The sequence below is a fragment of the Glycine max genome, chromosome 12 (genome assembly GCF_000004515.6).
Source record: "Glycine max cultivar Williams 82 chromosome 12, Glycine_max_v4.0, whole genome shotgun sequence".
Taxonomy (NCBI): Eukaryota; Viridiplantae; Streptophyta; class Magnoliopsida; order Fabales; family Fabaceae; genus Glycine; species Glycine max.
In genome coordinates this window covers 13273536-13298867 of record NC_038248.2, presented here as the reverse complement: position 1 = coordinate 13298867, position 25332 = coordinate 13273536, and the positions used below count along the sequence as shown (strand labels likewise).

Sequence of the window (25332 nt, the reverse complement as noted above, 5' to 3'; positions counted from 1 at the left end):
TTGCCATTATTTTTTTAATCACAGTGATCATGATTTCAAGAATTTTAAAAGCAAGGATTTGCATCCAACCCCACGAGCTGCCACGGTTAAAATTAAAAGAATCAACCCATTCAAAGTTTCACTACATTATTAAAGTAAAAAAATAAACACTAAAAAACAACAATAAACGAGGAAACATAGCAAGTTGTTCTGTTCTCACATTACATGTGGATTCATTTTGGAACACTTTTCTCTCTCTTGCAGACCTGCTCACATTCCCCATTATATAAGACCTTGATTTGGGGACAAGTTTCTCCTCACTCCTCGTCCTCTTTTTTCTCCTTTGAAAAAATCACGGGGAGGGATCGAAGCCCGAGAAAATGGGTTTGCCATTAGTACATGCTCTGTTCTTGACTCTGTTTCTGCTCTGCCTCCAAACAAAAGCAGAGGATTTTGGTGCAACCAGGAAGCTCGCAGGAACATGCAATTTGTTCAGTGGAAAATGGGTCTATGATGCTTCAAATCCTCTCTATGACCCTTCTACTTGCCCCTTCATAGATCCACAGTTCAATTGCCAAAAGCATGGTCGCTCAGATAAACTGTACCAAAAATATAGGTGGATGCCATTTTCTTGTCCCTTGCCAAGGTACTTCTACTTCTCTTATCAACCATTGGACAAAAAAATCAAAATACATTTCTTTAAGTATTGTTTATGTTATTTTTTAATCAGAATTAGAGTTTCATGTCACTAATTCACACGATTAAAATATTATATAAATTACTGACATAAAACTACGACGCTGATTGAAGTACAACACACAGCATATAAAAAACTGTATCCAAGTTTTTTTCCTCAATTATTATAGTCTCTTATATGCATTTTTGTTTTGTCATGTTATGGTCATAGACTAAGTGGGGTTGTGAGATTTTTGTGCAGGTTCAATGGATTGAACTTTTTGCAGAGATATAGTGGGAAGAAGATTATGTTTGTCGGCGACTCCTTGAGCTTGAACCAGTTCAATTCATTGGCATGTATGCTTCATGCTTGGGTGCCAAAATCTAGGAGCACTTTCAGCCAGAGGGATGCTCTCTCCAAAGTGGCATTTGAGGTTGGTTCTTTTCATTCTTGTGCTTTAATTTACATATTTATTGCTCAGTGTTTTGATTTTTGAAACACTTCATTTTTTGGTGTTATTGTTTGTCCATTCAAGTTGTGTCACTTTCCTTTTCTTGCTTTCAAGTTTTTGACTGAAATTTGAAAACTTGTTTCAGTCATTTCCATGTTTGAACTCAAATCAGCTACCCTCTAATCTGATCTAAATTTGAGTATTTGAGCTCAGAACTTGGCGTGGTGCATGTGCATAATTTTGTGGTTACTGTGTGGCATTGTGCACACTGAAGTAAGAGCAATAAAGGTTGCATGTGATTGGTTGGAGACTTTGCTTTTTGCTGGGGACATACCTGAATCTTAATTTAAGAGATAATAAATATTTGTGTCTCATTAGTTATTAATATACTTTACTCAACACAGTTCTCTTTCTCTACCTAATTCAAACCTTTCTGCACATAAAAGAACAAGAAAGTGAAAAACCATAATATTTATTTATTTCAGCAATTTTGTATTAATTATTAGAACAAGCGTGGAGTTTCATTTGCCACATATTCATTTGATTTTGGTAGAAAAGGGGAACCTTTTTTTCATGCTTCATATTCAAAACTACCAACAGTTCCTTTTTTTTTTCCTTTCCTTCTTTTTCGTAGAAAACCTCAATTTTTTGTTACATCCTTAAAGACTATGAAAACCCAGTTGTTTTACATAGAAACTTTATCAAACAAATGTTTCAATTAGATATGAGTTTTGTTTGGAGATCTGACTTTCTCTCCAATTCAGTGTGTCAATTTACTTAATTGACATCAATCCAAATTTTAAACAGTGGCTTAGTTTTTATCATTGGCTGTAGCTGAATTATGAGTAAGACAACGACTAACACCATTCTTCAACAAAACCGTTTTTCTTTCCATGGTTGCTACCTGCAAATGAAATGAATGATAATTTGATATTTGCCCCTTTTTTTAGCCTCTCCCTCCACCAGAAAATCTTATTATATGCTTCATTATGCTTGTTTATGGTATAAGCTTCCATAATGCTATTTATATTTATGTACTATTACAACAGATATATAACTATTCATAATTGCGTGTGGGTTAATTTGGTAAGAAAGAAAATTTTAAAAAATAATAGTTGAAGCAGGAATTTTAAAATCTACGTGTACAACTGCGAAAAACCAGAATTCCAACAAAATATTTTATATTAATTTTAATTATAAACATATCTTGTTATTTTCACTTTATATTTTGTTGTCACTTTGAAAATAATAAAATGTTTTAAAATCAGAAAATAAAAAATAAAAATATTTCTTTAATCATTAATAAAATAATAAAATATTTTTTCAAACTAGACTGACCGTATTCTTTGGATTTCCGGGTATGCCTTCTAAAATAGCTATATAATTAATAATTTAACTTCCTATGACTTAGAGAATGGACCACTTGTGGTTGCAGACAGTTCTCTGCGTCTGCGTTTACTCCACAAATCTAGTGAATTATAGAGTGTTAAAAGTTGGACCACTTCTTGGTGATAAGAAATAGTCATGCTTTGCCTTTTATATTATCTTCATTTTTTTAAAAGAGGATTAGTATTCTCACTAATGGTAAAAAGTGGGATAATAATATTTGATTATAAATTCTAAGGCTATTCATATTCTCTTCATATCTCACAAAAATAGAAATCTTGTATGATTATTGCCCTGTCTTTTAATCATTTTTGAAGGGTGCTAACATATGCTGGCACTCCTATTGTCCTATCTTGTATTATTAGTGCTAATAATGTATTTTGATATTTTTTAATGAGAAGAGATCAACTTATTTTATGAGTGACATTAAAATAGTTATTTTTCTTCTTAACTATTAATTTTTTTGAAATCTAATGGTTAAAATTAATTATTTATTAAAATTTTAAGAAAATAAACGATGATCATCATAAATAACTTTGCTTTGAAAGAATTACAATTAGAGTAAGTTAATTCTGTTTTTTAATAAATTTTCTTTTATAAATCCAAATTGAGTCTTATTAGTTTGAGAATGAGAAATAAATACCACATGTTAAATAAAATTCACATGAATTTTATCCAATAAAAAAAGTGTGTGAAAAAAATGTTATTAACATTTCTCATAGTTTTGTTAAGAAGACTGAGGCATGACATGAGTGGAAAAGAATTTTGGTAGAAGGGATTGCTTGAGAACTGACCTTACTTAATAAGGAGGGTTTACCAAATAAAAAATTTATCTAAAAAAAAAGTATCACAATACAAATTCTGTGTATTTTTTTCAGGACTATGGGCTTGAGTTGTATTTGTACCGCACAGCATATTTAGTGGACCTTGATCGTGAGAAAGTTGGAAGAGTTTTGAAGCTTGACTCTATCAAGAACGGTGACTCTTGGATGGGGATGGACGTGTTGGTCTTCAACACGTGGCACTGGTGGACCCACACCGGAAGTTCTCAACCGTAGGATCATTGTTTCAAATTTTCAACGTAGTTTCCAATTCCAATGGTTAACTTAATTTTTGGTCCTGTGAAAAATTCATGACAGGTGGGACTATGTTCAGGTGAATAATAAGTTGTTCAAAGACATGAACCGTTTTCTTGCGTACTATAAAGGGCTAACAACTTGGGCTAAGTGGGTTCAGAGAAACGTCAATCCAGCAAAAACCAAGGTCTTCTTCTTAGGAATTTCTCCTGTGCATTACCAGTAAGTTGTTAATTTTCTAAATTCTAATTCATCCATTTAAATATAAAGGGATATTTAGAAGAGTTTTTTTTTATAAAATTTATTTGAATTTATAAACTTGACTTGTATATAAGTTTTTTTTTATAGTTTATTTCAATAAGATTACAAAGAAACTTATTAATATAAACTCTTTTTAAGTTAGTTTAATAAGACTTATACTAATATAGCCTTTGGCTTTGGTTTCTCTCTTCTTCTTTTTTATTATTTCAGTTTGGTTTCTTTAGGTTTTAACAAAATTATTTTGGTTCCTTAACGTGTCTTTGTTAGATCAATTTGGTTATTTGGTCAGTTTTTTTTTTTTTTTTTTTGCACTAATACAGTGTTAATATTGGCTTATGTGACAAATGCCAATATGATGTAGCTTCTCATCTCAAAGATTGTCGGGTCTCACACTTTATGGGATTAAAGTAAAACTTTTTGAACTTAAAAGGACTAAACTAAAATGATAATATTAAAAGTAAAATACGATACCAAAAGTGTATTTTATTCAAAGATTTACACAAGTTTTTGAATAAATTCTTATGTGATAAGCTCTTGTTAAATACAGCATAAAAAGAGAGCTCTTGTTAATAAATAAGTGTTTAATTAAGCTATTCATTGAAACATGCCCTTAAAATATATCTACGTATATTCTATGATAATGTAAATGTGCAAGTTTTTAATTAGTTATCATTGGTGGTTTATGTTTTGTGGTGATTTAGGGGGAAAGATTGGAATCGACCAACAAAGTCATGTATGGGCGAGACACAACCATTCTTTGGACTGAAGTACCCTGCAGGGACACCAATGGCTTGGAGGGTGGTGAGCAAGGTGTTGAACAAGATAACTAAGCCAGTGTATTTCTTGGATGTGACCACACTCTCACAGTACAGAAAAGATGCACACCCTGAAGGGTATAGTGGTGTTATGGCAGTAGATTGCAGCCACTGGTGTCTTCCAGGGCTTCCTGACACTTGGAATGAGCTTTTGAGTGCAGTTCTTTCTGGTTGAAAACAATCAAATCAGAGATGACAACTTTGTTTATTAGGTCCAACTTGTTAGAGGAAAACCAATTGTTTTCAACAGTAGGAAATATTTAATTTGACATTTTGGTTCTTGTAATTGTTGGAGAATAATAGGGCTTGATGCTCCTAATTGTAAATGTGGAATATTAATTTGGCAGAAATTTGCCTTCAATTGTACCAAATACCATTTTGAATTTCGAAAAACATTGTGGAAAGATGTGGTGGCTCATTGTAAAGTAGTTTATGAATGACCCTTTTCTAAAGCATTGAAGTAATATTGCAGTAACAGAATATGATGTAGTGATGTTGATTGAGGAGTTGTAAATTTGAGCTATAATAAGTTTTAGGTAAATAGTCATTGTTGTCTTTGAATGTGTAATTTGTTAATAAATGTGTCTCTAAAAAATAAAAATATAAAATTTAGTTTTCGAAATTGTAAAAAGTGTGATAAATATATCTGGTTGTTAATTTTCATCCGTCGTCATTGTTAATAAAATAGTCTACATGACATAGAGGGACAAATTTGTCACTAAAATGATTCTCAGCGTGATTGTGCTGACTAGGTTGGACAAAAATGTCATTAAGATATCATTTTTGAACGTAAATGTCAGTAACTTTTTGTTGAACGAAAATATTAATATTTTTTTATTGGAGGAAAATGTTAATAATTTTTTTGGACCTAGATGTCAGTATGTTTCATTGGACCAAAATGTTAATAAGTTATTCTTATTGGTCGAAAATATCAGTAATTTTTTATTGGACCTAAATGTTAGTATGTTTTTATTGAACTAATTTGTTAGACCCAGAATTTCGTTTCACATAAGGGTAAAATATAATTTTAGAATAAATTTTTGTCATTTTTTATCGTTACAAGCATAACATTACAATAATCACTTAAAAAATATATTAGCAAACATAATTTGAAACAAACATAATAATAACGATAATATTGATTATCGACCATAATTTTTCTGTCATAATAGAAATTATCTAAAATAAACATTGTACCAGTTTATCAAATTATAATAATTAGTCATAATCTACTATAAATAAAAGATAAATATATCTCATATTTCACTTCTTCAAATCTTAACTATTTTATTAATAGTAATGGGCAAAAGTTAATAGTCAGATACATTTGTCGCATTTTTTATACTTTCGAGGACTAAATTTTGTATTTTCATCTTTCAGGGATGCGTTTGTTAACAAATTACACATTCTGAGACAAAAATGACTATTTACCTATTCATATTCCTAAAGAGTGGGAAAATGAAAAGTCAAGAAAATATTATATGACAAATATGTCCTTATGTTGGCAATTAGAGATGGTCACATTGACAATCATTTCATTAACAAATTCATCCATCCGTGACACGTAGACTATTTTATTAACGATGGCGGACGAAAGTTAACGGTTGAATATAGTTACACTTTTTATACTTTTGAGGACTAAATCTTGTATTTTCATCTTTCAGGAATACATCTATCAATGAATTACACATTCAGAGATAAAATTAATTATTTATCCTAATTTTTATGTCTCACCTCTCAATATGACCTATTTTACTATTTTATTTGCTGACATGTCGTCGACCTCCAATGTCAAATAAAGTGACATGCTATTCCATGTGGGTAACAAAAGGAGTGCATTGTTGGGCTTTGTAATTGGTGATGATTGAGGAATCAAATCTTCAACATTATTTGGGTTTTAAACAATTGATGCCCAAATAATCAACTTAGGAAAAGTCCAATGGCACAGCCAGATGCAATTTCTGCATGCCAAAATATTTTAATTGAGAAAAATTTATTACATCTTTATGAAGACAATATTATGCATTTTCCAAAATTTATTATATGGTTCAGAATTATCATTAGTCTATCATTCTAATCAATTTTGATGTCATACATATACAGAGATTAACTAAGACTATATTAAGTAAAAAATGCAAAAAAAAACTAAGACTATATTAGTTTTTGTAAAGAAAAAAAAAACAAAAGCAAAGACAATATTATATATGATGTCAACCAGTATTAGGTTTTTATGATATATAACATGGTGTCTATATATCACTGCTTGTTACCTTAAGAACATGTAATAACTTCTCCTTTAATCCAACCGGCCTTTAGCTTTCACCTCAAAATTTTCTAATCAATTTGGTTTCCTGAACTCTTATTAATAGAATTCTGTTAAAAGAATTTCATCATTTAACTTTCTTTTAATGAGAAACAAACAAGAAAACGCTTTTTATTATCTCTCATGCAAACTCAATTATAATATTTATTGAAACTATTGTCAAAATAAAAGACAATGTGAATTATGAAGAGATGCACATTAAATTATATATATTCAACAATTATTAGAATTGACAAAATTAGAAGGAAACAACACTGTAATCAACACGTGTTTCCTGAATATGAACTGCTTGTCCTAAAAGAAACAAGGGAGGTGATATATATTTTACAGAGTACTACTGATCTAAAATATTGATCACACCATGAATAAAGTTAGAGATACTGATTTAGAATATTCTTGTTTATATATTTTGTATAAAAAAAATCTGTACCTGTATAGAAAAAAAAAATATCTGTACTAATATGAGGCATTCCCCTAAGCTGCAACGTGTCTCAAACCTAAAGCATCACAACAAACCTTGGATAACAATAACACACGATTCATGTGCATGCTAAGCCAACACTGTCACACGTTGTAATGGCCACAAGGCAATGCACCACTTGTCCCTTCCCCATGCAAACCTCATCCAACACCAACTCTTCAAACCGACACAACCCTTCTTTTAAAGCACCACACTCAACACAACAACAGAAACCAAAACCGCACAAAACAAAACAGTGTCTTTGATTACTAGAGAGAGAACAATTAACACAATGGCTTCTGAGCAAATGCATCGCAGAGGGAACAGCAATAGGGTGATAGAGAGAGAGGTTCACGTTGAGACACACAGAAAGGAGTCCATTGCTGATCCATTGCTGATAAGGGGAGGGTAGAGATAGAGAGTGAGAAGAAGGAGAAAGAGAGAGTTGGCTTCTGATAGAGCCAGGTCTGGGAATATAGTTAAAGACAAAGAGGTTGAAGAAAGAAGAAGAGGGAGAGAAAGTGGTGGTGGTGTTCAGCATGTGAGGAAGTTTGAAACAAAAGGTGAAGAGAAGAAGCGTTTAGGGGAAGAGGCTGAACTCGAGGGAATAACAAGAGTGGTGGTGGAAAGAGAGTGCAACAAAGAGGAGAAACAAAGAAGCATGCCAAGAGGGAATGTAGAGGCACAGAAAGCAAGATCAATGGAGAGAACTAGAGAGGAAGCTAAAGGAAGAGAACAAACTGAAACCAAAGGCCAAATCATGAAGGTAAAATAAAAAAACAATAGCTTCTAATATTCTTTGTATGCCAACTGAGCCTCTCTATAAGTTAGTATTATAAAGTGAAAGAAAAATTATTATATTGTCTAACGTCATCACATATTTATACATGGTTTGACACAGGCTAATCTTAAATATATAGTTAAATTTTATTAATTCTTTTTACTAAATTAAAAAATTCAGTTATGTCACATTTGGAGATTGTCCATGATCATGCACACGTGTGATCCTAAACATACAATAATCTCTCTCTAAAGGGATCTTTCTAAAAGGTGAGTTTTTGTATTATTAACCCTTCATGCTTAAATGGAGCATGTTGAAATGTAATATGAAGTTGTAGTAATACAAAGTGTCTTTACCAATAATTTTAACCTTTTGTGATTCATGGTTTATGCTAGGGTGGTGGTGAGGAACAAGGAAGAAGAAGAGAAGAAAATAAACAATCCAACCTAGAAGAGATCTCTAAGTACAGTGAAGCTCAACAGAAAACAATGAAAGCAATTGAAGGTGCTAAGGAGAGATACGAGAGAGCACAACAAGAAGCAAGTGAAGCATCCAAAGAGAGAAATGGTCAGGCAAATGAGGGGGCTGAAGAAGGCAGAAGAGAAAGTGGTGGTGATGTTCATGGTGTGGCTAAGTTTGAAACAAAAGGTGAAGAGAAGAAGGATTCGGTGGGAAAAGCAGAACTCGAGGGAAGAACAAGAGTGGTGGTGAGAAGAGACTGGAACAAAGAGGAGAAACAAAGATGCAAACCAAGATGGGAAGTAGAAGTAGAGAAAGCAAGACCAATGGAAAAAACTGAAGAGGAAGCTAGAACAGAACAAGCTGGAACCAAAGGTCAAATCAAGAAGGTAAAAAAATAAAAAATAAAAGCCTAAAACATGTTTGTGATGTTCCACAAATATCTGAAATTTTTTATTTTTGTTTTCCGATAAAAAATTTTATTTTATTTTTGTTTTCTGATAAAATTTTTATTTCTTTTTTATTGAGTTTTTAATAAAACAAAAATCTTTAATAAAATAAAAATTTTGTTTTTGATTTAAAAATTTAAGGGGCGAAACGAGATATAGATGACTGGATCAGTCTGGCTACAAGACCTTGAAAAAGGAATAAGCCCTGATACTTCTTTTTTAGTTAGAGCTTTCAATTTTTTGGTCAGTCAAGGATTTGGATTCGAGGCCCGCTAGGTGAAGCCAACAAAGAAAGAAATTTTTTATTTCCCGATAAATTTTTTATTTGTTTTTTTGATAATTTTTTTGTTTTTATTTTCTTTTTATTGAGTGTTGGGATTCAAATATTTATTAAAAATTATAAACATATTTTAATTCATGATCTCTAATATTTTTTGTTATCTTGGGTGTTTGATTTGACTTTTTTTATTTTCATTTTCATTGGAAATAGAAAATGGTGATAAAAATGCGTTTGGTTGAATTTTTGAAAATATTTTCAATGAAAATATTTTCTCAAACGAACCAAAAATTGAAAATAATAAAATCTCGTTTTCTTATTTTCAGTTGAAATCAAGAATGTCATTTTGGATAAAATGAAAACACGGCGACAAGGAATGTAATTTTAATCAAATCTAAAAATACATTTTTTTGAAAACGCATTTTCAGTATTTTTATTTCTTGAAAATAGAAAATAAAAAGTCAAACCAAACATATTTTTAGAATTCTAATCTTTTAAAAATAAAAATAATTTTTAGAAAATGAAAACAAAAATCCCTGAATATTCTTAGTATGCATACTTAGTAGACTTAGTATTCTAAAGTGAATGAAAATATATAGTGTTAAGTATTCATGGTTTGACATCAACTAATCTAAACATAATAAATAGTTAAATTTTATTTGTTCTTTTTACTATATTTAGAAATTCAGTTGTCTTATTTGGAAATTGACCATGATCATGCACGTGTGACCCTGATCATGCACGTGTGACCCTAAACACACAATAATCTCTTTAAAAGGATCTTTCTCACTCCTTTTTTAAATTTTAATAAAAAGGGAGCATGTTGAAAAATAATATAAAGTTTTAGAAATATAATTTTAAGGTTTTGTGATTGTTGGTTTATGCTAGGGTGGTGGTGAGGAACAAGGAAGAAGAAGAAGAGAAGAAACATGAGAAGAAAATAAACAATCCAGCCTAGAAGAGATTTTTAAGTGCAGAGCTGAAGCTCAAGAGAAGGTTAAGGAGAGAAATGAGAGAGCAAAAAAAGCAGCAAATGAAGTTGCCAAAGAGAGAAACAAGCAGACAACAAAGGGAAAAGATGTCACAAGAGAGAAGGGTCAACAAGGCAAACTTAAAACAGAAAATGGGACACAAGACAATGCAGCAAATGAAGTTGCCAAAGAGAGAAACAAGCAGACAACAAAGGGAAAAGATGTCACAAGAGAGAAGGGTCAACAAGGCAAACTTAAAACAGAAAATGGGACACAAGACAATGGCCAGAAGAAGGGTTATGGTGGAGCAAATTAAGGACACCATTCGTAGTGTGGACCACATTACTACACCACTTGCTGGAAAGACCAAAGTTACTGCTAGCACCACTGCTCAGTATGTTGAAGAGAAATCAGCACAAGCCAAAAATGCTACAGTAGGATCAATGGAGAAAACTACAGAGGATGCTAAAGGAAGAGAAAAAGCTGGAACCAAAGGTCAAATCAAGAAGGTAAAATTAAATAAAAATTAGCCTCTAATACTCTTTGTATGCAAGGTGAGCCTCTATGACTTAGTATTCTAAAGTGAAAGGCATATGACATATAGAAGGTGTTGTTGAATCTTAACATATGATATAGTTGAATTATATTAATTCATTCTGGTATATTAAAAAATTCAGTTATATATGTCTCTTTGGAGATTGCCCATGATCATGGACACGTGTGACCCTAAATATACAATAATCTCTTTAAAGGGATCTTAATTTTTTTTAAATAAAAGATGAGTTTTTGTAATATTAACCCTTCATTTTTAAATGGAGCATGTTAAAAATAATATGAAGTTGTAATAGAAGGTGACTTCACCTATAATTTTAACCTTTTTGTCATTGTTGGTTTATGCTATAGGGTTGTGATGAGGAACAAGGAAGAACAAGAGAAAAAACAGGAGAAGAAAACAAACAATCCAACCTAGAAGAGATTTCTAAGCACAAAGCTGAAGCTCAACAAAAAGCAATGAATGCAATTGAAGGTGCTAAGGAGAGATACGAGAGAGCAAAAACAAAAACAACAAGTAAAGCTTCCAAAGAGAGAAACGTGAAGGCAAATGAGGGGGCTGAAGGAGGAAGAAGAGAAGCAGAAAGTGGTGGGGGTGTTCATCATGTGGCTAAGTTTGAAGAGAAGAAAACTTCAGTGGGGAAAGCATAACTCGAGGGAAGAATAAGAAAGGTAGTGGGAAGAGAGTGGAACAAAGAGAAAAAACAAAGAAGTTGTCCAAGAGGGAAAGTGGAGGTAGAGAAAGCAAGACCAATGGAAGCTAAATGAAGAGAAAAAGTTGAAACCAGAAAGGTAAAAATTGTTTAGATGCTAACTGAAAATCTATGACTAAGTATTCTTGATCCTTCATTTTTAAAGGTAATATGTCAAAAATAGTTTAAAGTTGTAATGCAATGTTTCTTCATTTTTAAAGGTAATATGCTAAAAATAGTATAAAGTTGTAATAGAAGGTGTCTTCAACAATAACTATAACCTTTTGTGATTGTTGGTGTATGCTAAGGTGGTGGTGAGGAACAAGGAAGAAAAAGGGAAGAAACAGGCGAAGAAAATAAACAATCCAGCCTGGAAGAGATATTTAAGTACAGAGCTGAAGCTCAATAGAAAGTTAAGGAGAGAAACGAGAGAGCAAAACAAATAGCAAATGATGAAGCTGCCAAAGAGAGAAACATGCAGGCAAATGAAGGGGCTGAAGAAGGTAGAAGAGAAAGAGAAAGGTGTAGGGGTTTTCATGTGGCTAAGTTTGAAACCAAAGGTGAAGAGAACAATTTAGTGCGAAGAGAGTGGAACAAAGAGGAGAAACAAACAAGCAGTCGAAGAGGGAAAGCGAAAGCTAAAGGAAGAGAAAAAGCTGAAACCAAAGAGGTAAAAATTGTTTATATGATAACTGAGCCAACTCATAGTCTAAAGTTGGATCTTTCTTACTTTCTTTTGTGAAAGATTTTGTATTATATACCCTTCCCTGCTAAAAGGGAGCTTGTCAATAAGATAAATAAAGTTGTAATGCAAAGTGTCTTCACCTATAATTTCAACCATTTTGTGATTGTTGTTTTATGCAAGGGTGGATGTGAGGAACAAGGAAGAGGAAGAGAAGAAAATGAACAATCTAATCTGGAAGATATTTCCTAGTACAGAGATGAAGCTCAACAAAATTCATTCAATGCTATTGAAGCTGCTAAGGAAAGCTACGAGAGAGCAAAAGAAGCAGCAAGTGAAGCTGCCAAAGAGAGAAACAAGCAGGCAAATAAGGAAAAATATGCCACAAGACAAAAGGGTCAACAATGCAATCTTAAAATAGAAAATGAGACACAAGACAATGGAAAGAAAGATTATGGTGGAGCCAAGGACACCATAACCACTGTGGACCACATTACTACACCACTTGATGTAAAGACCAATCTTAAATCAGAAGATATGACACAAGACAATGGCCAGAAGGGTTATGGTGGAGCAAAGGGCACCATTGGTTCTGTGGACCACATCACTACACCACTTGCTGTAAAGGCCAATCTTAAATCAGAAGATGTGACACAAGACAATGACCAGAAGGGTTATGGTGGAGCAAAAGACACCATTGGTTCTGTGGACCACATCACTACACCACTTGTTGTAAAGGCCAATCTTAAATCAGAAGATGTGACACAAGACAATGGCCACAAGGGTTATGGTGGAGCAAAGGACACCATTGGTTATGTGGACCACATCACTACACCACTTGCTGTAAAGGCCAATCTTAAATCAGAAGATGTGACACAAGACAATGGCCCGAAGGGTTATGGTGGAGCAAAGGACACCATTGGTTCTGTGGACCACATCACTACACCACTTGCTGTAAAGGCCAATCTTAAATAAGAAGATGTGACACAAGACAATGGCCAGAAGGGTTATGGTGGAGCAAAGGACACCATTGGTTCTGTGGATCACATCACTACACTACTTTCTGAAAAGGCCAAAGCTGCTGGTAGCACCACTGCTCAGTATCTTGGAAAGAAAGTAGCACAAGCCAAAGATGCTACTATGGAAACTGGAAAGAGTGCTGCAAAAGTGGCTACATATTTGAGGGACAAGGCTTTGTCCACAGGGTGGAGTGGTGCACAGTATTCTACTGAGATAACTATGGAGGGAACCAAGGTTGCAACCAATGCTGTTATGGGAGTAGCTGAGTATGCAGGCCAAAAGGCTTCTAAACTTGCAGGTATGTCAGTGGATACTGCTAAAGGTTTAGCTGCTATAGCTGGGAGAATGCCAAGGAGTACTCTGCAAAAAAGAAGGTGGATGCTAAGAAGGATTTGGAGGCCAAAAGGGAAGCTCAAAATGAGGTGGTTATTTTTATCAATGGCTCTTCTAGTATGTGTAGGTAGAGAAATGTATGGTATTATTGAAAATTTAAGACTTGCCAATTAAGTGTTTTGGTACTTTTATTGAGAAACTCTTTCCTTCTCTTCTTTAGCATGTCCAAAACCCTCTCAATTAATTATTGAATTAAAAAAATTATACCAAAATCCTTAAATTTATCAACTCTCAATTAAGTATATATGCCTCATTTAATTATAAGACTATATAATATGTTGAGCTACTAAGACATAATTACTCGGAAGGAATCTTTCTTAGATAAAGGAGAAAAGGTCTCTGTGTAATCAATTCTTTCTCTTTGAGTGAACCTTTTGGCAATAAGTCTTGCCTTATGTCTCTCAATGTTGTCTTGTGAGTCTTTCTTGGTTTTAAAAACTCATCTACATCCAATGGCTTTTACACCACTAGGCAACTGTATGAGGTCTCAAACTTGGTTAAACGCCATAGAATCCATCTCATTTTTCATGGCATTGTGCCACAAGTTTGATTCTTTAGAACTCATGGCCTATGAAAACGTTTCAGGATCATTTGCAACTCCAATGTTGTAGTTTGATTCTTGCAGACACACATAATCACTGGGAATTGCAGACCTTTTGACTCTAGTAGATTTTTTTAATGTTACCTCATCACTCTCTTGAGGAACTTGTTGTTCAATCGGTTGTTCAACATTATCTTAATATTCCTCATCAATAACTTGATCTGTATGATTGTTTTCAATAATTTGTGAATTTTCAATCATTGGTTGTCTAACACCTGTTTGTACTTGAGGGGTGTGAATGACAATCAATCTCTCACTTGAGCTAAAGGGTTGAGCTTCATAGTAATCCTTTTCAAAAGAAATATCTTGAAATTGATCACTCCCACTAATCAAGTCATTCTCAAGAAATCTTGCGTTTCTTGATTCCACAATCCTAGTGCTATGTGATGGACACTAGAATCTATACCCTTTGGACTTTTCAGCATATCCAATGAAATATCCGCTAATAGTCCTTGGGTCTAGTTTCTTCTCTTGTGGGTTATAAATTCTCACTTCAGATGGACATCCCCAAATGTGTATATGTTGCAAACTCGATTTTCAACCTTTGAATAACTCAAAAGGTATCTTTAAGACAGCCTTGGTTGGAACTCAGTTTAATATATACATAGTCATCTTTAATGCTTCAATCCACAAGAATTGAGGAAGTTTTCTATTACTTCTCATACTTCTTACCATGTCCATTAGAGTTTGGTTTCTTCTTTCTGTCACACCATTCTGATCCGGAGAACCAGGCATAGTGTACTGGGCAACTATCCCATGTTCGTGAAGAAACTTTGCAAACAGACCCGGTGCTTGTCCATTCTCCATGTATCTACCATAGTACTCTCCACATCGATCAAATCTCACGATCTTAATTTGCTTTCCACATTATTTCTTGACTTCAGCCTTAAAATTTTTAAAGGCATCCAAAGCTTCATCCTTAGTATGAAGTAAGTAGAGATACATGTATCGTGAATAATCGTCTATAAAGGTGATAAAGTACTTTGGACTACTTGCATCCATATATGGACAACAAATATCTGTATGTATGATTTCTAATAGGTTTAAGCTCTTCTTTGCATCCTTTTTAGACTTGTTAGTTTGCTTACCCTTAATGCAATCCACACAAGTCTCGAAATCAGCAAAATCCAAAGTACTAAGTACTCCTTCATTTATCAATCTCTTAATTATCTCGATAGAGATGTGTCCTAATCTACGGTGTCACAACATAAGGGATTCCTCATTCACAACACATCGTTTAACCCTGGCGGTAACATGCATAAAATTATAAGCAACATCATTTTGCAATTCAATATAGTAAAGACCATCGAGTAATGCACCAGAACCAATAGTTCTAGATTTATTAATTAAAGTAAAACCAAAATCCAAAAAATTAAAAGAAAAACCCAATGGCGCAAGTCTCGATAGAGAAATCAAATTCTTAGAAAAACTTGGTACATAAAACGTCTTTTCTATACGTAAAATGAAACCGTTGCTTAAAACTAAATTGCACGTCCCAATGGACTCCACATGTGAGCTCATCTTGCCTCCTGAATAGATGTGCTGCTCATTTCCCACTGACCTCCTTAGGTTTTCCATACCCTGCAAGGTATTTGAAACATGAATTGTGGAACCAGAATCAATCCACCATGTGTTATGATTAATACTAACCATATTAGATCCATAACAAACAAAAGCAAATGGATTACCTTTCTTGTCCATCCAGCTCTTAATCTTTAAGTAGTGTTTCTTCATGTGCCCTTTCTTCTTGCAAAAGAAACACTTGGACTTTTTCTTTATGACTGGTTGAGCAGGAATCTTGCCCTTGTTTTTGGGTTGATCCCCTTTCTTCTTTCCATGAACAGTTAAGTTCACCCTTTCGCCCTCTTCCATAATTAACCTTTCCTCTTCTTGAACACACATGGTCATTAACTCAATAATTGACCATTTATCTTTATGTGTGTTATAAGAGATTTTGAAGGGAGCACATTGCAAGGGCAGAGTACACAAAATATACTGTACTAGGAAAGAATCAGGCATGGTAACCTCCAAGGCTTTTAGTTGAGCCACTATATCCCTCATGTGCATGATGTGATCATGTACACCCCTTTTCCCTTAGAGCTTTAAGGATGAGAACTGCATTATAAGGGTGCTGGCAAGAGCCTTATTAGATGTAATAAATTGATCATCAATGGCCTTTAAAAGATCCTTGACCTTTTCATGCTGATCGATGGAACTACAAAAACTAGCAGATATATTAGTCTTTATGAACATTACGGACAAACGATTAGATCTCTCTCACTTTTTCATAAAGATCAACAACGTCTGGAGTGCTAGTTTCAGTAATGCTCGTGGCTTGTCTTTCCTAATAGCATAATCAATATCCATCCAACCTAAATGAAGGAGAATTCTCTACCTACAAAACTTATAATTGTCCCCTTTCAGTTCGGGAATATCACACTTAATATAAAAAATGTTTGCAGATTGATTAACTGTAAAGTTCAAGAATACATCCTCATTATTCATAATTTGAGACTCAATAAATTGTCATGTTTTACCAATGTAAAATATGTATTAGTTCATGAACCTAATGACATACAACTTTCCTGTGGGCCAAAGTCCTACTCAATTAGATTCATACTTATGATAAAACTATCAAATTATGCTTTTTTTTCTCAATTCATGTCGGTAAATTAAGAAATATAACCTGATATTTTATCCTAATTAATCATACAAACATAACAAAATTCTTGTGGGTATATTTTATCACATTAAATATGATTAATCACAACCAATGTTTTTAAATGTGATTTTTTTTATACTTAATATATAAATGTTAGTTGTCTAATACGACTAACTTTTGTATAGAAAACATTTTTCAAAACTTGTATAGTTTCTCTAATTTATAGTTATTTTGTAGGGATTTGTAAATAAATCTTGTTTTATTGTTATAGTTGTCTCTAGAATATTTTCCATGGGATTTAATGATGAAATCTGTTCAATTTCAGGTTAAATTAGGCTAAGTCTTAAAATGCTAAAAGTGGTAGTTGTGCTCAGTTCACCATTTAGGCTCAGCGCGCATCCATCGCCAAGTGCAACTTGAAGAATCTGGCATAATATAAATATCAAGGCCGCGTGCTAAGCGTGAGACCCGCTCACTAAGCACAACGGTTTTCTTTAGCCAGGCTCAGTGCATGACTGGCGCTAAGCGCAACGTCGCGGATTCAGAGCCTATTTAAAGCCTGTCTTGTGCAAAATTTGGGTACAAAATTTTTAGCAAGTAGTACAGAATTCCAAAGCAAGTACACCACAGTGCTAATTTCGAGATAGAAGCTCTGGAGGTAGAAAAGAGGAGCAGCTGTGCAGAGAAGCCTAGGGTTTTTCAATTAGAGAGAGATTAGTGAGGTGTAGAGTGATTTTAAGGTGCTGAGAAGAGGAGGAGGGATCCCTTTTCTTGTGTAAGGAATAATTATTATGTACTCTCTATCTCATGTGTGTTAGGGTTTTTCTGTAATGGCTGGCTAAACATCCTTGTTGGGGATTTCTAAGGAACAGTTGATGTAATTACTTTAATATCTAATTAATTGTGTTTTATGTGTTCAATGCTTCTTTTAATACTTAATTTCTGCATGCTCTTGGTCTGATCACCCATTTGTGTGTATAGTTAGGCGACTTTAGCATTGGAAAATGTATTATTGCCTTAGAACTTGATGGAAGCAAGACTGAATAACTACATTGCCAAGGATGGATTGTGGGGTTTTGGTTTTCTGAATATGTTGTTACGATAATGTTGTTTAAGTTAAGCCTAGTCTTACAAGAGGGATCTGCGGACAAAGCTTAAGTTAAATTAGTCTAAACTTGTGAGGGATCGAGGTTTAGTATTTTAGGCTACAAAAAAGAACACAAAAGCATGATTGATTAGAGAAATATCTTCATATGCATCAGCTTGTTTGTTAGAAAGACCCAACACTGTTACCTTCTGTTGTCAACTTTAATTACTTGTTATTTTACTGTTTAACATAAACTTTAGTTTAAATTTTGTTTTTAATCATCAACCATCAATGTTTGTTTCAACAATGCCTTATTTCTGAATATAACTCTGTCTAATACTGGTTCCTTGAGTTTGATACTCAGATTCATCCATTTTAATTTTAAATACTTGATGATCCGGTGCACTATCCGATGAATCAGATTTCCCTTGAACATATTTGTATAAAGAAAAATTGGACAAAAAGTAACTGCAGGGGAAATCCAACAAAGTATTTGTGGCGCCGTTGTCGAGGAATCTAGATTCATTAGAAGAGTTTAGTTCAGTTTTCCGGCATTGTTTTATAATTTTCTATTTGATTCATTGATTCTTTTTGTTTATATTTTTGTTACTGTGCATTCATTGTTCTTTTGAACTGGATAATTGCTGCTCTACTTTCTTGTATGCAAAGAAGATCTACTGTAGGTGATTTGATCCCCATTGATTTGGAGATTAACGCCACTTGTAGGAGGTGTAACGCAGAGTGAATCAGAAAATTTTTGCAGAACTTGGAAGCAGCTACAACTCCAGAATAAGTGATGCAAGCTCCATTGGAGCTTGTAGGCCTAGGATCTTCTTCATCAATGGATTCCTTTGCTTCTTGGAAGATAAATGGCAGCGGAATGGAGAAGGAAGAGAGAGAGGAGACGCCACTTCAAGGAGAAGATGAGTCTAGAAAAAGCTCACCACCATAGGAGGCCATGGATAAGAGCTTGGAGGAAGAAGGAGATGAATGAAGGGAGAGGGAGAGAAGAGCACGAAATTTTGTGCTCAAAAGGAGCTCTGAAATCTGAAGTTAATATTCAAATGATCAAAGTTGAAAAAAAATACACACACATGACCTCTATTTATAACCTAAGTGTCACACAAAATTGGAGGGAAATTCAAATTTCACTTGAATTTGAAATTGAATTTGTGGAGCCAAACTTTGGAGCCAAAATTTCAGTAATTATGATTAGTGAATTTTAGTTATGGTTCAGCCCACTAATCCAAGATCAATTACAAGATTCTCCACTAAGTGTGCTTAGGTGTCATGAGGCATGAAAAGCATGAAGGACATGCACAAAGTGTGACTATATGATGTGGCAATGGGGTGTAGTAAGCAAATGCTCACCTCCCCCTCTAAAATTTAATTGGATTGGGCTTCTACCAATTCAATTAAATTTATTTCCAACCACACACATCAAATATCCACTTAGTGCATGTGAAATTACAAAACTACCCCTAATACAAAAACTAGTCTAGGTGCCCAAAAATACAAGGGCTGAAAAATCCTATATTTCTAGGGTACCCTACCTACAATATGGAGCCCTATATACAAGGACCAAATATAATGACATCCTAGTCTAATATGTACAAAGATAATTGGACCCAACCTTGGCCCATGGGCTCAGAAATCTACCCTAAGGTTCATGAGAACCCTAGGGCCTTCTTCAGCAGCTCTAGCCCAATCTTCTTGGAGCCTCTTGCTCATGGTTCTAGTGATTGGTCCCTTCCTAGGGAGGATTGCATCAATAAGAACCTTGATCTTCCGAGGCATCTTCTAGTTTTCCTATTGCAGGGCATTCTCATAGTGAAATTGTTGAAGAACCGATCATGGCTGAAGAGCCAAGAAGAGTAACCCTAGATAATTATTCAAGTTCGATTGTGCCACAATTCTTTACCAGTATCGCACAACCAAAGGTTCAAGCTCAATCAATTACTTATCCTTCCTCTTTGATATAGCTGATTCAAAACAATCTTTTTCATGGTCTCCCAAATGAGGACCCATATGCTCATCTGGCCACTTACATAGAGATATGCAATACCATTAGGCTGGCAGGTGCACCTGCAGATGCGATCAGATTGAGTTTGTTTTCATTTTCATTATCTGGAGAAGCCAAGAGATGGCTTCATTCCTTTAAGGGAAACAAACTGAAGTCATGGGATGAAGTTGTAGAAAAGTTCTTAAAGAAATATTTCCTTGAATCAAAGACTGCAGAAGGTAAAGCTGCCATCTGTTCCTTCCACCAGTTTCCAGATGAATCGTTGAGTGAGGCACTTGAAAGATTCAAAGGTTTATTGCGGAAGACTCCCACTCATGATTTTTCAGAACCAATACAACTCAATATCTTTATAGATGGGTTAAGACCACAATCTAAGCAGCTCTGGGATGCTTCAATTGGGGTAAGATCAAGATGAAGACCCCTGAGGAAGAAATGGACTTAATTGAAAACATGGCTGCTAGTGACATTGTCATTTTTAGAGATAGAGCCCATATACCAACTAAGAAGAGTTTATTGGAGCTCACATCACAAGATGCTTTGTTGGCATATAACAAGTTGCTATATAAGCAACTGGAGGCATTAATAGAAACACTCAGTAAGTTGCCAACTCAGCTTCATTCTGCACAAACTTCACATTCTTCTATTTTGCAGGTTGCAGGATGTACAATTTATGGTGGAGCTCATGAATCTAGATGTTGTATCCCTAATGAAGAACAATTTGCTCAAGAAGTCAATTATATGGGGAATCATCCTAGAGGCAATTTTAATGCAGATGGATTTTTCGGATTCCATAATCGCCAGCAGTATCAACAGCAGAGACAATGGCAAAATCATCCTGGTAACCAATTCAACAGAGACCAGGGTAGTTCATCTACAAGGCCACAACAACAGACACCTAGTCTTTATGACCGAACCACAAAGCTGGAAGAGACTCTAGCTCAATTCATGCAAGTTTCAATGTCTAATCAGAAGAGCACGGAGTCCGCCATTAAGAATTTGGAGGTCCAGATGGGCCAGCTTGCGAAGTAATTAGCAGATAGACCATCAAGCAGTTTTACAGCAAATACGGAGAAAAATCCCAAGGAAGAGTGTAAGGCTATGATGACTAGAAGCAGAATGACAATACAAGTTGAGGAAGGAAGAGCTGATCAAAAGGTAGAGGGATTTAAACAACAACTGGCTGCTCAGCTAGCACTAGAACCAGTTGATACTTTTGTTGAACTTGAAGAAATTGTTGAGGAAGCGGAAGATGATAAAGAAGAATAGACACCAATAATAGATTGCCAAAAAAGAATAAAGAAAAAGGAAGAACAAAAAAAAAACAGAAATAAAAGAAAAAGAAGAAGAAAAGGAAAAAAATTGAAAAATGAAAAAGATAAATAAAAGGTTGTTGAGGAGAAGAAGAAGGGCAAGAGTGAGGCCACTAGATAAAAGAAGAAAAAGGCTACTCCTACTGAAGGCAAGGAGGTACCTTATCCCTTGGTACCCTCCCGAAAAGACAAAGAGAGACATTTGGCCAGATTTCTTGACATTTTTAGGAAATTGGAAATTACTTTTCCTTTTGGAGAAACTCTCTAGCAAATTCCCCTCTATGCCAAGTTCTTGAAAGATATGCTAACCAAGAAGAACCGGTACATTCATAGTGACACAATTGTTATGGAGGGAAACTGTAGCGCGGTCATTCAACGCATCCTTCCACTCAAGCATAAGGATCCTTAAAGTGTCACGATACCATGTTCTATCGGCGAGGTTGTTGTGGGCAAAGCTCTAATAGATTTGGGAGCTAGTATCAATTTAATGCCTCTTTCTATGTGTCAGAGACTTGGAGAGATAGAGATAATGCCCACACACATGACCCTCCAGTTAGTTGATTGCTCCATCACAAGGCCATATGGAGTGATTGAGGATGTGTTGATTCAGGTGAAGCAGCTTGTATTCCATGCAGATTTTGTGGTTATGGATATAGAGGAGGATCCTGACATTCCCATAATTTTGGGATGTCATTTCATGTCCACGGCCAACTGTATGGTAGATATGGGGAAAGGCAAGATAGAATTGGGTGTGGAGGATCAGAAAGTCTCATTCGACTTATTTGAAGCAATGAAGCATCCAAATGATAAGAAAGCTTGCTTTGATCTGGACAAGGTAGAATAGGAAATAGAATTAGCTACTACCAGCATGGTAATGCACTCTCCTTTGGAAAAAGCATTGCTTAATCATGTAGAATGCCTGACTAAAGAGGAGGAACATGAAGTGCAGACTTGTATTAAAGAGTTGGATGGTGCAGAAGAAAATTCTAAGGGACATACTGCATTTGAAGAATTAAAGAATGGTGGGCCAATAGAAAAACCAAAATTAGAATTGAAGACCTTGCCTGCACATTTGAAGTACGTATTCTTGGAAGACAATGACTCTAAACCAGTGATTATTAGCAGCTCGTTGAAGAAAACAGAAGAAGATCAGCTGGTGCAAATTTTGAAGAGACACAAAGCTGCAATTGGATGGCACATATTTTACTTGGAAGGAATTAGTCCATCTTATTGCATTCATAAAATCAATATGGAAGTTGATTATAAACCAGTGAGACAACCTCAAAGAAGACTAAACCCAATCATGAAAGAGGAGGTGCGTAAGGAGGTGCTTAAGTTGTTGGAAGCAGGCCTTATTTACCTCGTTTTAGATAGTGCATGGGTTAGCCCTGTGCAGATTGTCCCCAAGAAAGGAGGTATGACAGTCATTAAAAATGATAAAGATGAGTTAATATCCACAAGGACTGTCACTAGGTGGAGAATGTGCATTGACTATCGGAAGCTGAATGATGCCACTCGGAAGGACCATTATCCACTTCCTTTCATGGACCAGATGCTTGAAAGACTTGCATGACAATCCTATTATTGTTTTCTGGATGGGTATTTTGGCTATAATCAGATTGTTGTAGATCCCAAAGATAAAGAGAAGACTGCTTTCACCTACCCTTTTGGTGTATTCGCATATCGGCACATGCCTTTTGGTTTGTGCAATGCCCCAGCTACATTTCAGAGGTGTATGATCATAATTTTTTCAGACGATTTCTCTGTTTTTGGGCCATCTTTTAATGGGTGCTTATCAAATCTTGAAAGAGTATTACAGAGATGTGAAGAGTCCAATCTAGTTCTCAATTGGGAGAAATTCCATTTCATGGTTCAAGAAGGAATAGTGCTGGGGCATAAAATTTTAGTAAAGGGAATAGAGGTAGACAAGGCAAAGATTTATGTAATTGAGAAACTTCCTCCTCCAATGAATGTCAAGGGAGTGAGAATCTTTTTAGGACATGCAGGGTTCTACAGGAGATTCATAAAAGATTTCTCAAAAGTCGCCAAACCACTTAGCAATTTGTTGAATAAAGATGTTGCTTTGTGTTTGATGAAGAGTGCATGAAAGCATTTAATGATCTGAAAACCAGATTAGTGTCTGCTTCTGTAATTACAACACCAGATTGGGGACAATAATTTGAGTTGATGTGTGATGCGAGTGACTATGCCGTAGGTGCAGTGCTTGGACAAAGGAAAGGAAAATTTTTCCATGCTATATACTATGCCAACAAGGTTCTAAATGATGCACAGGTTGTTGGACAAGTGGCCTCAGAAATTTTAAAAACGGGGGGGGGGCTGAATTAATATTTCGTTATTTCCCTTTCTTAATTATTCCCTAGATTTAATTATTTCTTTGTTAACAAGTTACGGAAATAATGAATGAAGGAAAATAACTTGCGGAAATGTAAAGACAATAAAAAGTAAAAGAGATAAGGGAAAAGAGAATGCAAAACCAGATTTATCCTGGTTCGGCCACAACCCGTGCCTACATCTAGTCCCCAAGCAACCCGCTTGAGATTTCTACTATCCTTGTAAAATTCTTTACAAGCAATGAACTGTTGGACAAGTGGCCTCAGATATCTTAAGAAGGGGGGTTGAATTAAGATATTGCAAACTATTTCCCCAATTAAAATTCTATTTCAATTTCAATGCAAGTTACAAGTTCCCTTAAAAATGAACTCTTAAATAATGATTCAAATAGAACAATCTAAATATAAACGTAAAGCAATAATAAATAAATGAGTTTAAGGGAAGAGAAAGTGCAAACTCAGATTTATACTGGTTCGGCCACACCCTTGTGCCTACGTCCAGTCCCCAAGCAACCCACTTGAGAGTTTCACTATCTTGTAAAATCCTTTTACAAGTTCTGAACACACAAGGACAATCCTTCCTTTGTGTTCAGATTTCTTTACAACAAGAGACCCTCGGTCTCTCAATCCCCTTTGAGAATTTAGAAAGAAGAGAAGAATAAATCTCTCTTGAAAGAGATAGATTGTACAATCTGAGCACTCAATTAATTCCTTATTGAATTGCAAGTAATTGGCCAAGGAATTCTTAAGAGGATAAAATGTTTTTGCTCTTTGAGAGAATAAGACTTTTTGTTATGAAAAACTCTGAGCAAATTCGTGTTCCAGGTCACATATAAATAGACCTTTGGTGGCCATGTAAAAACCATTTGAAAATATGTGACTCTTAGAAATAATTTTCTGAAAATCTCCTCTGGTAATCGATTACAGAATTTGTGTAATCGATTACAGGTTTTAAAATTTGAATTAAAACGTTTATTAACTGCTGGTAATCGATTACCAATATTGTGTAATTGATTACACAGTCTAAAATTTGAATTCAAATTTTAATAGCTGTTGTAAACCATTTTTTGCCACTGGTAATCGATTACATCCTTTGGTAATCGAATACCAGAGAGTAAATCTCTTGAAAAAGACTTTTTAACTTAAATTTCTTGGCCAAACCTTTTGTTATTTCAATTAGGAATTCCCTTCCTAAAATACTAGTGATCTTCTTGATGTTGTATCTTGTATTCTTGAATCATTGTCTTGAATTAAACTTGAGAAGCGCATTTGCATCAAATCATCACGATCATCATCAAAACATCAAAGACATTTGCTTCTACATGAACCACAAAGGAATCCCCTCCTTTGTGTTCAGTAATTACAACCAAGAAGTTGTACCCACTAAACCAAAAGCGGTTAGTCTTTTGGATCCAGTGATCAACCAAGAAGCAAATCCGCTTCTTGCAATGAACCCAAAAGCGGTTAGTCTTTTAAGTCCAGTGTTTAGCCAAGAAGACCTTTTCTTGAAAAACAGTTACCAAGAGTAGGTTTCTTGAAAAGCTTTTTTTAAGAATGGAGGAGGAGAGGAAAATAGAATAGCACAAGTTTTTGCC

General features: G+C 34.7%; 3 protein-coding genes across 6 annotated transcripts; all 3 read left to right on the top strand.

Moving 5' to 3' along the window:
* The first annotated feature begins 311 nt into the window (after positions 1–311).
* Positions 312–5044, top strand: LOC100786668 (uncharacterized). The gene is given in 5 exon segments (NM_001254609.1): positions 312–625; positions 917–1088; positions 3371–3546; positions 3632–3790; positions 4531–5044. Coding segments are annotated over 5 exon segments (1062 nt in total). The 5' UTR covers positions 312–359; the 3' UTR covers positions 4820–5044.
* A 2612-nt stretch (positions 5045–7656) lies between these two features.
* On the top strand, positions 7657–17856 carry LOC102663870 (vicilin-like seed storage protein At2g18540). 4 transcript variants are annotated; one of them, XM_041007735.1, is made up of 6 exons: positions 7663–8193; positions 8604–9056; positions 11268–11708; positions 11917–12278; positions 12474–13732; positions 17292–17856. In XM_041007735.1, the coding sequence occupies exons 1-3, from the start codon at positions 8089–8091 to the stop codon at positions 11565–11567; spliced, it is 858 nt and encodes a 285-aa protein (XP_040863669.1). In that variant the 5' UTR covers positions 7663–8088; the 3' UTR covers positions 11568–11708; positions 11917–12278; positions 12474–13732; positions 17292–17856. The 4 variants fall into 4 exon arrangements, with proteins under 4 accessions (XP_025980380.1, XP_040863669.1, XP_025980383.1 ...); XM_026124595.2 differs by lacking the exon at positions 17292–17856 and having other exon boundaries at positions 7657–8193; positions 12474–13842; XM_026124596.2 differs by lacking the exons at positions 7663–8193; positions 8604–9056; positions 17292–17856 and adding an exon at positions 10283–10873 and having other exon boundaries at positions 12474–13842.
* LOC102668834 (seed biotin-containing protein SBP65) lies at positions 12084–14314 on the top strand. Its single transcript, XM_006593036.1, has 4 exons — positions 12084–12278; positions 12543–13244; positions 13362–13608; positions 14289–14314. Exons 1-4 carry the CDS (start codon positions 12084–12086, stop codon positions 14312–14314), a joined length of 1170 nt encoding a protein of 389 aa, XP_006593099.1.
* Positions 17857–25332: the final 7476 nt, after the last annotated feature.

What these genes read in the sequence shown, in the direction of transcription:
- LOC102663870 (XM_041007735.1), top strand. Translation starts at nt 8,089, where the DNA reads ATGCCAAGAGGGAATGTAGAGGCACAGAAAGCAAGATCAATGGAGAGA. An exon ending in CCAAAGGCCAAATCATGAAG is followed by an intron (nt 8,194 to 8,603) that starts GTAAAATAAAAA and finishes GGTTTATGCTAG; the next exon opens with GGTGGTGGTGAGGAACAAGG. An exon ending in CCAAAGGTCAAATCAAGAAG is followed by an intron (nt 9,057 to 11,267) that starts GTAAAAAAATAA and finishes TTTATGCTATAG; the next exon opens with GGTTGTGATGAGGAACAAGG.
- LOC102668834 (XM_006593036.1), top strand. Translation starts at nt 12,084, where the DNA reads ATGCAGGCAAATGAAGGGGCTGAAGAAGGTAGAAGAGAAAGAGAAAGG. An exon ending in AAAAAGCTGAAACCAAAGAG is followed by an intron (nt 12,279 to 12,542) that starts GTAAAAATTGTT and finishes GATATTTCCTAG; the next exon opens with TACAGAGATGAAGCTCAACA. An exon ending in AAAGGCTTCTAAACTTGCAG is followed by an intron (nt 13,609 to 14,288) that starts GTATGTCAGTGG and finishes AAAACGTTTCAG; the next exon opens with GATCATTTGCAACTCCAATG.